An 18,018-nucleotide genomic window follows, 5' to 3' on the forward strand; every position below is an offset into this window, starting at 1 on the left:
TGCTATCTCATTCTCACAATATGCCCTCTACATATATTTTCTTCTTAAATTCTTGTGATTTCTTGTTTGCAGTCTATGTTTTACCCATATTAATGGCCATTAATTCCTAGAAGCTAACAGAATCTGTTTTTTTTCATGACCTTTATACATAGAACTAGCGTGTGAGATGAGTGCAATTGTGTGGTATTTTGAGCATTCTTTGGCATTGCCTTCTTTGGGATTGGAATGAAGACTGACCTTTTCCAGTCCTGTGGCCACTGCTGAGTTTTCCAAATTTGCTGGCATAATGAATGCAGCACTTTCACAGCATCATCTTTCAGGATTTGGAATAGCTCAACTGGAATTCCATCACCTACACTAGCTTTGTTCGTAGTGATGCTTTCTAAGGCCCACTTGATTTCACATTCCAGGATGTATGGCTCTAGTTGAGTGATCACATCATGATTATCTGGGTCGTGAAGATCTTTTTTTGTAGAATTCTTTTGTGTATTCTTGCCACCTCTTCTTAATATCTTCTTCTGTTAGGTCCATAGCATTTCTGTCCTTTATGTGCCTATCTTTGCATGAAATGTTCCCTTGGTGTCTCTAATTTTCTTGAAGAGACCTTTAGTCTTTCCCATTCTGTTGTTTTCCCCTATTTCTCTGCATTGATCACTGAGGAAGGCTTTCTTATCTCTCCTTGCTATTCTTTGGAGCTCTGCATTCAGATGCTTATATCTTTCCTTTTCTCATTTGCTTTTCTCTTCTCTTCTTTTCACAGCTATTTGTAAGGCCTCTTCAGACAGCCATTTTGCTTTTTTGCATTTCTTTTCCATGGGAATGGTCTTGATCCCTGTCTCCTGTACAATGTCACGAATCATCTGTCCATAGTTCATCAAGCACTCTATCTATCAGATCTAGTCCCTTAAATCTATTTCTCATTTCCACTGTTTAATCCTAAGGGATTTGATTTAGGTCATACCTGAATGGTCTAGTGGTTTTTCCCTCCTTTCTTCAATTTAAGTCTGAATTTGGCATTAAGGAGTTCATGATCTGAGCCACAGTCAGCTCCCAGTCTTGTTTTTACTGACTGTATAGAGCTTCTCCATCTTTGGCTTCAAATAATATAATCAATCTGATTTCGGTGTTGACCATCTGGTGATGTCCATGTGTAGAGTCTTCTCTTGTGTTGTTGGAAGGTGTTTGCTATGGCCAGTGTGTTCTCTTGGTAACTCTATTAACCTTGGCCCTGCTTCATTCCATACTCCAAGGCCAAATTTGCCTGTTTATTGACTTCCTATTTTTGCATTCCAGTCCCCTATAATGAAAAGGACATCTTTTTTGGGGGTGTTAGTTCTAAAAGATCTTGTAAGTCTTCATAGAACCATTCAACTTCAGCTTCTTCAGCATTACTGGTGGGGGCACAGGCTTGGATTACCGTGATACTGAGTGGTTTGCCTTGGAAACGAACAGAGATCAGTCTGTCGTTTTTGAGATTGCATCCAAGTACTACATTTCAGACTCTTTTGCTGACCATGATGGTAATACATTTCTTCTAAGTGATTCCTGGCCATGGTAGTAGATATAATGGTCATCCGAGTTAAATTCACCCATTCCAGTCCTTGGTTTTAGAAAAGGCAGAGGAACAAGAAATCAAATTGCCAATGTCTGCTGGATCATCGAAAAAGCAAGAGAGTTCCATAAAAACATCTATTTCTGCTTTATTGAATATGCCAAAGCCTTTGACTGTGTGGATCACAATAAACTGTGGAAAATTCTGAAAGAGAAGGGCATACCAGACCACCTGACCTGCCTCTTGAGAAACCTATATGAAGGTCAGGAAGCAACAGTTAGAACTGGACATGGAACAACAGACTGGTTCCGAATAGGAAAAGGAGTATGTCAAGGCTGTATATTGTCACCCTGCTTATTTAACTTATATTCAGAGTACATCATGAGAAACGCTGGGCTGGAAGAAGCACAAGTTGGAATCAAGATTGCCAGGAGAAATATCAATACCCTCAGATACGCAGATGACACCACCCTTATGGCAGAAAGTGAAGAGGAACTAAAAAGCCTCTTGATGAAAGTGAAAGGGGAGAGTGAAAAAGTTGGCTTAAAACTCGACATTCAGAAAACGAAGATCATGGCATCTGGTCCCATCACTTCATGGGAAATAGATGGGGAAACAGTGGAAACAGTGTCAGACTTCATTTTTTGGGGCTCCAAAATCACTGCAGATGGTGATTGCAACCATGGAATTAAAAGATGTTTACTCCTTGGAAGGAAAATTATGACCAACCTAGATAGCATATTGAAAAGCAGAGACATTACTTTGCCATCAAAGGTCCATCTAGTCAAGGCTATGGTTTTTCCAGTAGTCATGTATGGATGTGAGAGTTGGACTGTGAAGAAAGCTGAGCTCCAAAGAATTGATGCTTTTGAACTGTGGTGTTGGAGAAGACTCTTGAGAGTCCCGGACTGCCAGGAGATCCAACCAGTCCATCCTAAAGGAGATCAATCCTGGGTGTTCATTGGAAGGACTGATGCTGAAGCTGAAACTGCAATACTTTGGCCACCTCGTGAGAAGAGTTGACTCTTTGGAAAAGACCCTGATGCTGGGAGGGATTGGCTGCAGGAGGAGAAGGGGACGACAGAGGATGATATGGCTGAATGGCATCACCGACTTGATGGACATGAATTTGGGTAAACTCCCGGAGTTGGTGATGGACAGGGAGGACTGGCATGAAGCGATTCATGGCATTGCAAAGAGTTGGACATGACTGAGCAACTGTTCTGTACTGATACATAGAACACACTTTGTCTGAATCATCTTTCTTTGTCTTCACCTTAGAAATTGTTGTTCATCTTTCTGCTTTCAATATCATATATTTCCTTCAGGAATCTTCTCTTTAGTAAGTCACCCCCAAGACCAATTTATTGCTTCTATTATATATTCTAATCAAATTCTAAATTTTACATGTTTTGTCAATTATATTTACACCACCTGTAAAAGCCACTGCAGGTTAGAGGCTTAAATCAGCAACGCTTTACTTTTGCTCACAGTTCTCTTGGTTTACAAGATGTTTCTGGACTCATATATATATAGCTGCAATAAGCTGGAGGGTTTCCTATACTGCAAGGTCCGATGTGGCCTCACTCATGGAAGTGACTCAGAATTGTCAATTGGGGCACTTTGGTTCTTCTCCTTATTCCTCTCATTTTCTGGTAGACAAGTGAGAGTTCTTTCTATGGTAGTCTCATGAAATCTTTCCAAGAGTGTAAAGGTAGAAGCTACAAAGACTCTTGGAGCTAATACATGATAATTTACATGATAATCATCTGCTGTGCTCTGCTGGTCATGGTAATTCAGGAAGACCAGTTAGATCCAATGGCATAGGGAAATAGACTGTAAGGAAATGGCAACCCACTCCAGTGTTCTTGCCTGGAGAATCCCAGGGACGGGGGAGCCTAGTTGGCTGCCGTCTATGGGGTCGCATGGGGTTGCACAGAGTCGGACACAACTGAAGTGACTTAGCAGCAGCAGCAGCTAGCTGCAAACAGTTGCAAAGAATGGCCACCTTAAATCTAGCACACCAACAAAATGCAGTCACATTGTATTGATTTCTTGTTTGTTTGCTCTTATGTTTATGTTCTCTCTCTCACTCATCATTGCATGCTAGCATTAACTCATGGCTAGCAGTTCAGTATATATGTGTTCATTGAATTCATCAAAGTTAGTGACCCTACTGGTATTTTAATTTTTATTCCCTAAATTGAATTCAAATATATCAATTCACTTTAAAATGTAGTATTATCTGGAATGTAAATACATATATATTACTTCATAGATATATAGCACACAAGAGACCATGCCACATATTTATAGAGAAAAAAGTGAAATTCTTGAGTTATAAGGGAATAGGAAGAAGTATATCATGAAGACTAAGAATACAAGCTAGTAAATCTGACAGTCTGAATAAAAGTGCTGGATGTATCAAGGCTTTTATTTTTATTTCCCTTTCATTTTTATTGAGGCTTTAGCTCAAATGCCACTTTGCATTTCAGTGCCAGCTATTATATTAATCTGTTCATTCATCATCTCTTCCCCTTGAATGTATTCTTTCTTAGGAAACATACTGTATGTACTATTCACCTCTGAATCATTCAGTGCCTGATGTAGAGTGGGCACTTAGTATATTCTTATTAAATACCTGAGAGAATGAATGATTTAAGATAAACAGCTTGAGTTAATACAGGAATGAATGCCCTTAATCAGGTTATTTATCTCAGACTGTATTGATTTTAATTGTATCTGTTGCATATGATTTTACAAAGGTTAAATGAAAAATGTTTATCATGGAACTTGCATGAAGAGAGTGATTTGTAATTGTTAAGAGCTTGGAATAAGTGAGGAATAGTGGCTATGGACTGGTTGATTCCTAGATCGTAGGATAAAAAGTTCTCTTAGTGAATTATCTACTCTCCATGAGTACTAAAATTTGTGTGAAACTGAGAGAAAAGACTTCTACTGTGGAATTTTCTGAAAATTAGAGAAGACCTTACAGGTAAAAGTTCAGATTGAGAAATTTATAGACACTTTGGTTTAATCCAGAGAGGGAAAAAAAAAAAAAAAGGATCAAAACCTTGATCCAATTTAGCAACATATTAAGAAGGCGTAGGGATAATAATAAAAGTCTTATAACTATTAAGAAACAGACAATTTTCAAAGATAAGTGAAATTAGATTACTAAGAATTGTTATGAGGGGAAATACTATAATAGTTAAAGGAGGGAAGAGTAATAGAGAGGCAGTTTATGTCAAGCTGAAACTGGATTATTAAAAAACAGCAAGACAGGCTATTGGATTGTATATATACATTTTCTGTATTTGACAGTGAAACAAGTATATGAAATTAGATTTATCCACAGGCTTGCATAAGCAAGAAATGTTGCTTTGTTCTCTTAAATTCAAATAAAATTGAGAGCCCCTGTTGTCCCTGATAGGAGGAGAGTTCTCTCCAGGTCATTGTTTGTGAAGCAGAAAAAACTTTGGCACCTTCTTCACTTGAGTTGCAGAAGAATCCACAGGGCATTTGTAGTGCTTGGACAATGGCATCTGTCATTATTATTCAAGCCTGAATTTCCCGTGAAATCAGGTGATCCTGTGCTTGAGTAGGAATTCCTACAAACCTGAGTAGGAATCTTAGCCAAAGGTGAGCATTCAGGTTCCTGGACTCTTCCACTTTCCTGACATACCCCTAAGGGGTTGTGTATGCCATCTTCATTGCCTCTACTTGGCCCCCAACCTCTACACAGGTCACTGCCTCTCTCTTATCACTTGGTGTAATCACCTCAAAATACTAGAGTGTTAGGAAACAAAAGCAATGAAAAGATCTTAGATCACATTTCTCTTTGCTGCTGCTAAGTCGCTTCAGTCGTGTCCGACTCTGTGCGACCCCAGAGACAGCAGCCCACCAGGCTCCCCTGTCCCTGGGATTCTCCAGGCAAGAACACTGGAGTGGGTTGCCATTTCCTTCTCCAGTGCATGAAGGTGAAAAGTGAAAGTGAAGTCGCTCAGTCATGTCCGACTCTTAGCGACCCCATGGACTGCAGCCTACCAGGCTCCTCCATCCATGTGATTTTTCCAGGCAAGAGTACTGGAGTGGGGTGCCATTTCCATTAAGTCCTGCCAAACCATCCTTCCTTCTAGCAAGGGTTTTGCAAGAGGGACCTGGAAAAAGTCAGACTTTTGTTGGAGAAGGAGGATGGAGAAATACAGAGATGACAGAAAATAAATAAATAACTTACATGTTGATCAGACATAAGTGTTTACATGTGCTGTTTTGTATTGGGGAGGTTAAGTAGAGGTGTAATGATTTTCATGAGTCATTATTGTGGTTTTGGAATTACACAATTGGGGTCCAAATCCTAGCTTTTTAATTTCCTAGCAAAGTGAGTTAGTGTATGTTGTAAAAGTAATTGAACTTTAATATCCTCAGCTCATGGGTACTTTTGAGGATGAAATGGATTGATTAGAACTGTGTCTAGAACACAGTAAGTGCTCAGTATGTTCTGATTGCTCTATAATATGTTCATTTAAATAGTCTGTTATCTAGTCATCTAAATTAACCATTAGAATGATGAGTATGTGTATAGTGTCTTAGTCACCTGTATTCAGAAGTTTGGGGAGATTAGATACCATCCCACAGGTGAAAAGCCAAATCTACATCATCCTCTTAAAAGTTAAAAGATATACTTCAAGACAATTGTTTATATTCATATTATTACCTGTAATTGGAATATACCAAAATCATCTGAATAGATATAAAGCTTTTGAGGTTTAAAATTACTTTAATGTTTAAGAAAACTTCCTTTGCTTTAATTAATCTCTTTCATCTGAAAGTCAGTTAAGCTGTATATGATCTTAATCAAATAAATACTCTCAATAATTGATATAGGTGTCATACCTTTGTTTTATTGACATTATTTAAAAACAGTCTTTTTTGCTTATAGTCTTGAAATAAAATACAGTCTTTGTAGAAAAGGAATTCAACAGAGTAATTACATGAAGAAATACAAAGGCTTATCTTTCAATGTGGTAGTATATATTTTAAATACCCTAACATATAATTAATTATATGTAATACCCCAATATATAATGTATATTTGCCTTTCTAGTTAATGGTAGGTTTTGATGGTAAACTCAAGGTTCTTACCACTTCCAAAGGTTTTTAAAATTTTTTCTTCAATATGCTATATTGTAAAGCCAAGATTGGTATTTTTTCCCCCAAAAAATCACTCGTGCTACTAATTAATTAGCTGCTGCAGAATGAAAAGTGTTTTACAGAATGTTGTGCAGGAAAATAAGACTTTTTATGGCTTGAATTTCCTATTAAACTGTTCTACTTCAGCATATTTATGTAGATATTCACCTGTTGCTCAGCAACCTTTCCACAATAAATACCTTTATTGTGGAAAAATAGTCTTTCCTCCAAATTGCCAGCTCTTTCCTACCTGCCCACACCTCCCTTACATCCACTTCTTAGTAATGAACCTAGTTCTTGCAAATCATGTAACAACCACACGGAATCAGGTATCAACTTATAAATGCATCAGCAAGGAGTGTTCAGTGATCTTGCTGCAAGCTTCACTCTCCTCACCAAAACATACTTCTCAGCCTGCCCCTGTTATTTCTTTTGAGGAGAAGAAAACTTTACAATAAACTAATTCAAACTAGTTAAGCAATCACTCTCATATGTGAATTCTTTCAACCAAAAAGGTGTTTGTCTGATTATAAGAGAACAATTTGAGAAGGCAATATATAATCCTAAAGAACATTTTCTTTTTTCGAAGTAGCATCTGTATACACAGAAAAATGTGGTAGTAGGTAAAGCTCTTTGATTCCTTTTAAATCATATCACATATGCAAAACATGCATTATGTATGCTTTATATTTAGGTATTAAAAAAAGACAAACACCTAGAGCTAATAAAAAGTGACAACCCCTCCTCCGCACCCCAAACTGGAATGCCATTTCAGAAGGAAATGGAGGATAAACATGGATACACTGAGATAGTCAAGGTAAGCAGGACACAGACACATGATGAGCTAGGTCAGGGTAAAGCCTTCTCTTATTTTTTTTCTTTCAAACATGGTACATATAAAGGGTAACTCCACCAGTTGCTTTCCCTTGTTTCTTTCCCTCTGCTACACAATATCAAATATCATCATTACAAAATATTTTTGGTAGAGAAAAAGGTGCTGGAAAATAGAAGAAGAGGGAAATGCTACCCTCATTTGAAAAAATCACAAATGAAGGAGTGATTTAGGTGTTCTTAGATGCTCCTTCCTTTTTTCATACTATGTAATATAAACTACATTATGTTTTTACAGTGTTTATATCTGGATAGGTCAAATTTCTTTCTTATATTTATATCTTTGAAATACATTTAATGCCATAAAGTAAAATGTTTATATTTTTGAGAAATACAGAGTAGTACATTTATCCACATTCATTCTTCCTTCATATATTTATGAAACATTCAAGGGGAAGTGAGAGATACACATGTATCAGACATGATTTCCACTTTCAAAATATAATTAACGTATATCATTTATTAAAGACAGCAAGGATCTGGAAGTGAAGAGGTTTCTTATATTACACTTTGGAATACAAGATATGTATAATAGGATCCCTTTTTCCTAACAAGGCCTTTAAATCTTCAATGAGAATTGACAGCTATTTCACAAGATTTAATATGGAAGGAAATTAGACATAGAAGGAAAGTGTGTGTTAAGTTACATTTATTTGTTTGGGGGAAACCGGGAATGATATATCCTTCTTTTGCTAAAAGATAAGACCTGCTATAGGAAAGAGGTCTCAAAATGCAGGATTCTAGGAAATTGTTTTAGAAAGGTGTAAAGGGGCATTCTACCCCTTTCTCTAACTCTTGTTTCAAAAGCTAGGTCCTCAAGTTTTATTGCCAGTATTGTCACTTTATGGAGGAACATTATGCTTAGATACACAAAAAAGGTTTCAGATGTATTTTGTGAATATTTATTCTTGTGAGTGGTGTATGTGTTTGTAACTTGGCACGTAAAAATTAAAAAAAAAAGACACCTTGGACCCACCACTGTACATTGTCAAGACTTCCAAAAATGTATGAAAAAGAGTGATAAGATACTGAAATTCCATTTTGCAACTTCATTTTAATCAACTAGGTGAAGCAAGAAATGGCTCTTTAAGAGAGAAAAGCTTCAAGATCATTGCAACCCTGTACTTAAACAATTTTTCCCTGGCATGAGCTTACTATATTTTTAGTACTAAAAAATTAGATGTCTGTTCTCTGACATTGTATTACAAAATGTGATAACATATTTTATAGACATATACATGCATTTATATACATATACAGTCTACATATGTGTACTATATATATATATTTTTTTTTGGTTGACCAATAGAGTACTCTATATGATTTCTATAACTTGGTATTTTCTATATTTCATTTAGGTAAAGGTATTTATGCTTGTTTGGCATGTGGGTTTATCAAACTTTAATTAATCCAGATACGGAGTTTTAATCTTGTATGTAAACAACTTGGCGTTTTGTTGAATATTTGTTTTATAATCACTTATTTACTCTAGTAAATGTGGATTTGGTAAGTGAATCACTAAATCTTGATATCATCAGTTTCAACTTAGATTGAAAATATTTATTCACTTTGAATTTTAAAGCAGAGAGATCACTTGCATCTGATAAACAGTAACACATCCACTTGCAAAAGTTAATATTGGTGTCCCGATTTAGTGCTTAGAAATTTAAATAGAGATACATAATATAAATATATATATCAATATATCAGTGAATTCAGAAAAAATAATGTATATTAAAGTATCAGGCCTATTTCAAAATTAATATGTACCTAATTTATTTAATTCATGATCATAGAAAATCTGTTATTCAAATTAGTGATAATTTTTTTAACTATACTATAATCAACTTCTTTCATATTTTAATGTGTCAGAAATCTGAATTTAGGTGACAGCATTTTTGTGTTGTCATGCCATAGTTTAATAGTTCAATAGTTTCTTTCTTAGAGGTGAATCTTATAATTAAGAATATATTATATTTAGTTAATAGATATTTTAATATCATTATCTTATGTATGTTCAAAGTACATGCAGCATTTTAATTTTAAATCAAAACTTTAGAAGACCAATATAGGTCTGCCCTTTAAAATTAAGTAATAATTTTCAGGATTTGTCTATTTATTTTTGTAGTCAGAGAGACAATTTCATACTAGGTAATCACTGGCCAAGGACTTCCCTGGTGGCTCAGATGATAAAGAATTTGCCTGAAGTGTGGGAAACCTGGGTTTGCTCCCTGAGTTGGGAAGGTCCCCTGGGAGGAGGGCATGGCAACCCACTCCAGTATTCTTGCCTGGAGAATCGTTATGGACAGAGGAGCCTAGCGGGCTATAATCCATGGGGTTGCAGAGTCGGACAGAACTGAGCAACTAAGCAGACAATGACTAGTCAAACATAGACTATTTATATTTTTCCTACAATTTAAGGACTACTTTCTATTTCAGTTTATTCATCCCTTCTGTAAGTTGAATTCATAGTATACACATATTCACCAAATTATACTATTAAATACTGAGCTATACATATTTAGGATATTGGCATTTGTAATGTTTAAAATGCAAAATATTTATTTTCCCAACTTCAGTATGCTTCCTGAAAATACATATGCTAACATTTATAGAGTATTTAAATGATGACTCATATAGAATTGCTTCATTAGTTGTATTTATATTTTATTTTGATGTTTTGTATATTTTTCTTTTGCATGTTTTCATGTTAGATGTTTATTGCATTTTTTTCGTTATATATCATGATAACACAAAAGTATTCAGTGAGGATTATTTTGTTATTAAAGCTTTTATTCAAATGTTTAATTTGAAATGCTAAATTTAGTGGAACAGAATTTATATTTTATATAAAATAACAAGACATATATATCTAAAAGCCACTTCTATGAATATGCACCTGTGTTTAACATGTACTTATATAGCTATATGCATTTTGGGATTTCCACTTACATCTCTAGCAACATATTCTTTATGTTTGAGTTAGACAGAAATTACAAAGCAATATAGCATAATTTTTTAAAAATATGTAAGGCTAAAATTTTAATCAAAATGAAATTCAAATTCAATTTTTATTTAATACATGTTCTAAATGACACATGTATAAATTGCTTTACATAAATTATGTTTAGTCCTTTGCATATAGATGTTGAAATAGGAAAGCATTCAAAAACAAATTTTATTATGATACTAAATAAAGTCCAAGTTTAATTTTATAATTTAATTTTGCTGTTATATACATTTGCCAATTTATATGTGTAACATATGTCATTTTCCATTATCATAATTCCAAGATGACATATAGTTATGATTTTAGAAGCATGTTTATATATGTATATCATTTCATTTTATTTTTATAATTGGAAATGTTTGCTTTCAAATATTAATAAAATTATATTTTAGATGTGTTTATATTATAAACATATAATTTATAAATATATCTCAAGCAGTTTAGTTGACAGGATAATCTGATTGTGATAAATTATATCGGGTATACATGATTTGATTTCCAATGAAGAATGGGTATTTTGGATGTACAGTTTATTCATAAATTTGGGTTGTATGTCTTGTAACATCATTTAACATTGTGCTATTATAGACAACACTTATATAACTGTATAGTCTACTTAAAATTTTTTTAAAAGAAACCAAACTATTATATTTTAATATTCAATTAGATATATAATATATTCAATATGGCATTGTTGCTATATATAATCCTAAGCCTTTTTCCTGCATCGACAATTTCCTTATAAGTTAGGTATGCAAGATTATTGAGTGTTTTGAAACTGTTAAATAGTGCATTTTGACAATTTAAAAATCTTTGTTTCACACACTGCCAATTTAAAGTGGTACCAAAAATAGTATTCTAAATTGGTCTACATTTTAGATAAATGGTTATAATATATGACATAACTATATGGTGATGGATGATTTTATTGCCTTATAAGGAAATCATTGTTTTTATGTATATATATATCAAAAATACATGACTAAATTTAGATGTACTTCTGCTTCCTGCCATTATGAGCTATACTAGTTTTTACTCTACAGAAATTTGAATATTCTAAACAAATTCATTTCACACTAACATTGTAAGCTATCAAGGTTTGAGAATGTTGACATGAATCTTCAAGTAACTTTTACCTATCCAAATAAATCTTCAGTTTCCACACTTTTTCAAAGTGATGTTTTTGAAAGTTCAAAACAAAGCCATCAAATTTCCCTTTCTTTGGAATAATTCTTCATTTCATTACATTGTTTGAAATATGACATTGCCATGTTAAAATTGTAATCATATTTCATTTGTGAAATTTATCCTCTTTATGATTGTTAGTATTACATTAAAATTATTTTTGAATCCATCTATTCTTACATTTTTCTTTTGATAAATATTCCTTAAGGATCTACTATGTACCAGGCACTAGCCTAGATAACTTGGGTTTCAGCAGTGAATGGAATTTGCCTAAATCTCAGCCTTTAGGGAGCTTGTATTATAGTATGGGGAAGAAAAATTATGAAAACAGAATATTAGTAAAACATAAGAACTAGTTGGTAAAATATATTATTGAAATATGTAGTTAGCTAGATTATGGTTATTAAATTGTTTTTTCAATGCTTTATTCAAATATTACACCCTGTTCTGAATTCAGGTTAAGAGAATAATATTGCTATTAGCCAGTGATAGATTCAGCCATTACTGAAGATTTTAAGATTGGGATAGCTAGCATATCCTGGGTCTAATTGTTACTAAAGATGAGTTCTAGCTCATAAATTTGGTTAGGAAATGTACTTATTGCCTGGAGTCTTCAAGAATATGGGCATTTTGAGATTGGTCTGTTGATCTTAAAAGATTAGTTTTAGCAGCAGCTTGGACACATTCCTAAGAATTACCCCAGATTCATTTACCCAAATACTAGAGATTATTTGGGCTTCCAAATAATCTTTGGGTGGCTCAGATGGTAAAGAATCCACCTACAATGCAGGAGACCCAGGTTCAGTCCCTGGTTTGGGAAGATCCCCTGGAGAGTGAAGTGGCTACCCACTCCAGTATTCTTACCTGGAGAATCCTATGGATGGAGAAACCGACAAGCTACAGTCTATGGAGCTGAATAGAGTTGGACACAACTGAGCAACTAAGCTCAGAGATTATTTAGGATTAATGTAATGACCTTCAATGATGAAACATAATAAATAGCTGTTTAATTTGCTTCTATGTTAAAGGTATAATAGACACACTGAGATTCGAGACAGTACAAATTCCACAATTTTTCATACTTTTAGATTGCATTTAGCAACATATGTTTATATTTAAATAGTTTCCTTTTTTAAACTAAACCTGAAAGCCCAGACTTTATGATAAAGTTAGGAAGAGTTCAAAGCATTAGTTTCTTTCATAAAGAAAGGTACAGTTAAATTCCCCAGAGAATAGTATGGACCAGGTAATTGTTTTTATAGTAATGAGTACATGGACATCAAAATGTCTGATTTACCATGAGATCAGTTACTAAATATTAGTAATGCAAGTGTAGTTATTAATCATGTGACTAAAGAAAGCCTTCACCATATATTAGCTTAGTAAACATTACTGGCTAATTTTCATAACCAATATGCATTTACTAGATTCTGATCTTCACAAAATAACTTGAATATTCTATAGCATCTTTTTCTGATTAAGGCTTTAAAATATATTAAACATCTTTAAAATTACTTGATAATTGTCATACTTCATTTACCACTGGCCACCACAAAATATAATCATTTAATTCTTCTGAATTTCTAAATAAAATTTTAAAAAAGTGGTAAACAATCCACTTGCCAATGCAGGGCACCCAAGAGACAGAATTTTGACCCCTGCGTCTGGAAGATCACCTGGAGTAGGAAATGGCAACTCACTCCAGTATTCTTGCTTTGCAAATTCTATGGACAGAGGGGCCTGGTGGGCTACAGTCTATGAGGTAGCAAAGAATTTGACACAACTGAGCAACTGAGCACACACACATATAACAACACAAGCTGGAAGAATTAGTAATGGACAAGAACTCTTTTGCTTGCTTTTGAACGAGGGATGGCTCTTGTTTGACTTCCTTTTTGACTTGAAAGCAGAAACCTGAATTACTTGTTCTACTAATCACCTGCCTACAGCTAAAGAGGGGTGGGGGAAGAAGGCAGAACATTTTCAAATCACATAATGTGATATAGCTGTTTTGTCTCTTGCAAAATGATTAAAATATTCCTTTGCATTTTGTTTAATATATATATATATATATATATATATATATATATATATGGACAGAAGTTTGAAATGCAGTTTGTTGAGAAGGCAAAGTATATGAAGACTTAGACCCTTTAATGGCTTTAAACAATAGTCAGAAGTTTTCTAACCAGGAGCTGACTATTGGTTCTAATTAGTAATTGTTCCTCAAAAATTCAGTTATTATTATTTTTTTTCTTATTAGGCATTTTATCTGTCAAGATCCATTTAAGCATATCTTCAGTCAGTTTCATGCTTCTGTTATAAAAATTGTATCTTTTTGTCATTATGTGAGAATTATTCTCTACCAAGTACAATTTTTGAAAAAAGTGTTTAAGTGAAAGGAAAAAGAAAATCCTAATTTGGAGTCTTTAAAACAATTATAAAATTATAGTGAACTTTTATAAGATTAAGAATATGCAGATTTACTGTGACATACTTATGAGATATTTGTAAATTTTAAACCACTTTTTAAAACTATTTTGTGTGAATGAAATTTTCATGCTAGTAGTTAATTTTTGGTCATTTCTATATAAAATAATTTGTGTATTTTAAGTAATTTAAATCTCAAATTTTACTTTAAAAGTCTGAAAAATATTACCCAACTTCCAAACCAACCCACTAAATTCTAAAGTATATATATAGCTCATGACATTGAATATTTTATCATGTTGGCTTTTTTCTGGCAAATGAGGTAAAGATAGATATTTACAAGGAATAATTATTTCAGACTTTTTTAAATCATTTTGTCTTCAATTTTGTTTTGATTTTTAAATTCTCCTTTCTTCACTTGTTTGTCTTAAAATTAAAAAAAAATGATATTTTACCCAGAAATCATGATGAGATATGGCATAGACTATTCAAAGCATTCTTTTGAGAAAAGTGTGGTTACATAGTTACCCATTCTGTCAAAACTTGTCACTTACTAGGCATTTGTTGCTAAAAATCGCCTGTAAATAAATAATGAATAAGATTTATTCTAGGTCAGATAAAGGGTTTACTGTTTCTCCTTTTTCTCCCTAATGTGTTACAATTAAAATGTGATATGTTTATGTGTAATAACTCTTCATACATTGATTGATATAAACAAAACATCAGATCTGGTTACTTCACATTTTAGTGGCGTGTTTGTGTTTTGCCTTTTTATGTTAATTATACTTAAGGTGATAGAAGAGAATATAATATATGAAATTTATCAGAAAAAAAAAAAAACAACATTTAAAAGAAAAAGTTAGCATCTAGTGCTACTGTGTCCCACAGGTTCTTCTACATTGACCCACACTACCTCCACTGGTGAGTTAGAGGAGCATAACAGGACTGCCACTGGTGCTATTGCTGTTGCTAGCACATCTGCAGATGTTACTGTATCCAGTGTTACAGCTGTCACCATCCATAGACTTTCCGAGGAACAGCGAGTGCAAGTAAAGAATCTCAGAAATTCAGGTCTGGACCCCAACACATCCAAGGACGGGCTCTCACCTCATCAAGCAGATACACAAAGTACAAGGAGAAGACCAAGAAATGCTGAACAGATAGAAAGAACTAAAGAGCTTGCAGTTGTTACTCATAGAGGTATTGGATGTTATTTTACTTGTGCCCATTTAGTTACAGCCAAAGCTATGTTTTGGTAATGATTCCAATTAGAGAATGAGCTGAAACAGAGCCAAGATGTAGGAAATGCAAGAAAGAATTCTAAGTAGCTGAAAAATATAGACAGTAAGCCAGAACTTGAATAATTTGAAAACATAAAAGTTAGAATTAAAAAAAAAAAATCAAAATGAAATTCAAATGTTGGAGGGAGGAGGGAGTAAATATAGAAAGAAAATAATACATAAATGATAGTAAAAACAAAATAACTATTGTGTATTATATACCAATTATGGTATCTAGATAAAATCAAATTAAAAGAACCATTTTTCTATTAATAAGTGTACATATTTACAAATTGATGATTTAGCCAATGTAGTAATTTTCATATTTGCATGAATTTTTTGTTATACAAATGCCAATTAATTATTGAGAAAATAGATAACTAGATTGGGAATAATGGAAACTTTATGTCTGGTGATTATTTTATATAGCTTATTCTACTATTTCTGAATTACCTGTTGAACCATATGATTGTACTGAGAACAGATTTCTCATTTTGAAAAGGTAACAGTTATTCCAGGCTTCCCTTGTGGCTCAGCTGGTAAATAATATTATTGCAATGCGGGAGACCTGGGTTCGATCCCTGGGTTGGGAAGATCCCCTTGAGAAGGGAAAGTTTACATACTCTAGTATTCTGGCCTGGAGAATTCCATGGATTACAGTCCAACGGGTCGCAAAGAGTCGGATACGACTAAGCGACTTTCACTTTCCCTTTCAACAGTTATTCCTTGATATTATGACTCCAAGTTTAAGTGTTCCTTAATTTCCTATTTTAATTTTTAGAGATAAAAATATCAGAGTCAAATTATATGTTGATAGTTTTCTAGGCAATTAATATAAGTCTATAGTTTACAAAATTTAGGAAGTGTAGCAAGAATTTTTTTTTTTTTCTATTTTTTGGTAGCAGCTTCACTGGAAAAAATAGTGCAGTATGAAACACTAAAGAGATTTTATATTGATGTGTTCATCAGTGGAAATATTAACGAAATGAACATATTTCAAGTACAAATATTTACTCCAGCTCTGTTTCCAACTCAAAGTTATATATTCTCCAAAATGGCAATGATTTTTGTAGTATGATTATGCATAGTTTGCATGATATATAGGTAATGGAAAACCATTCAGATGCTTAGTACAGACTAAGGAAAAAATAATTAAGATGTATTTGCATAAATTGATTTAAAATCGTACATCTCAGAAATTCATTTTCCATCAAAATTCATACTGAAAGCAGTTACCTTGATTCTCTTTACTAAGAAGCATTCTAAAGTGAATTCTTAGCATGTGGTAATCTCCTTTAAAGGATTAAATTGATATCACCTTAGTTCTCTATTCACTCTCCTACCATGACTACTTCCACTCATATGAATATAGGAATCATTATCAGATTTACAATTGTTTAATCAAGTAGATAGATTTTTTTATTACAGGGAAGTAAAAATGTATAAATATTGAAATATTGATTAAGAAAAAAGCCCTTCAGTTTAGTGTTTTCACTCTCTTTGAAAATTTGCATGCACTAACATAGACAAATTTCCCTGTATTCATTCTGTTGTCCATTGAAGAAAGGCACGTAACTTTTGGACATGAGTTTATTGTTTATTAACTAATAATACATATGTTCCAGGTAAAGTTTGCCATCAAGTGATTTGAGAAACCCTGGTGCTATATATATATATATTAAATATTTTGTAGAACTTGAACAAATAATTCAGATTGAAAACAGAATAGTTATCAATTACTAAAGTGATTTGAAAGTTAATCTAAAATTTTGAAGTGCATTCAGCCAAATTTCAATTAAGCATCAAGATTATGCCCTTGATTAATTTCAGTGCTCAAATTTTCTCAATTGTTATAATAATCTTCCAATGCTGTGTTAGCATTCATAGCATTTAGACCTGTTTCACTTGTATTCTTTCTAGAATAGTGTTTATGAATATAGACATATCACTGAATATGATATTCAGTGATGCCATCTACCTTGGAAATAAATATTTTTAATTATTGATATTTAAATTATGTGTGCAGAAAACATTTTGAATGTTATGTTCATTTTTAGTGACTTAAATTATTATACTTGCATCAAATCTTTATACAAACCTCAATATATAGTTGTATTTTCAGACATAAAGCAGTCCTCAAAGACTTGACTCTTAAGCTGGACCAAATCTCTAAATAGGAATTTGCTGACATGAAAACAATATTCTTTTAAGCAATAAATTTTAGTTTACCCAACATGCCTGACATACCAACTGACGTCTGTTCTGTGCAAAATAAGGATAAATAATACATGCCCCTTCTTTTGAGAGACTGAGAGAGAGTAGAGGACATGGAGAAATCCATCCTGGTGGGACAAGGAAGATTTTGTAAATCTCATGGCTGAGCGGAGTACTAAAGGAGATATAGGATATATGTGGGCAGTGAGTCCTTTAATTGATGTTTTAGATGAGTCAATAAAGATAATGCAAAACTAACTTGC

The 18,018-nt window shown here is 33.3% G+C and overlaps 1 protein-coding gene across 1 annotated transcript in view; it reads left to right on the top strand.

Annotated features, from left to right (window-relative positions):
* The window catches only part of CSMD3 (CUB and Sushi multiple domains 3), a 1,469,335-nt gene that overhangs the window by 565,929 nt on the left and 885,388 nt on the right, over nucleotides 1–18,018 (top strand). The window contains exon 7 of the mRNA XM_061439111.1: nucleotides 15,150–15,461. Coding sequence (XP_061295095.1) covers nucleotides 15,150–15,461 — 312 coding nt within the window. The remainder of the gene's footprint in view (nucleotides 1–15,149; nucleotides 15,462–18,018) is intronic.

This window comes from Bos javanicus, chromosome 14 (genome assembly GCF_032452875.1).
Source record: "Bos javanicus breed banteng chromosome 14, ARS-OSU_banteng_1.0, whole genome shotgun sequence".
Lineage (NCBI taxonomy): Eukaryota > Metazoa > Chordata > Mammalia > Artiodactyla > Bovidae > Bos > Bos javanicus.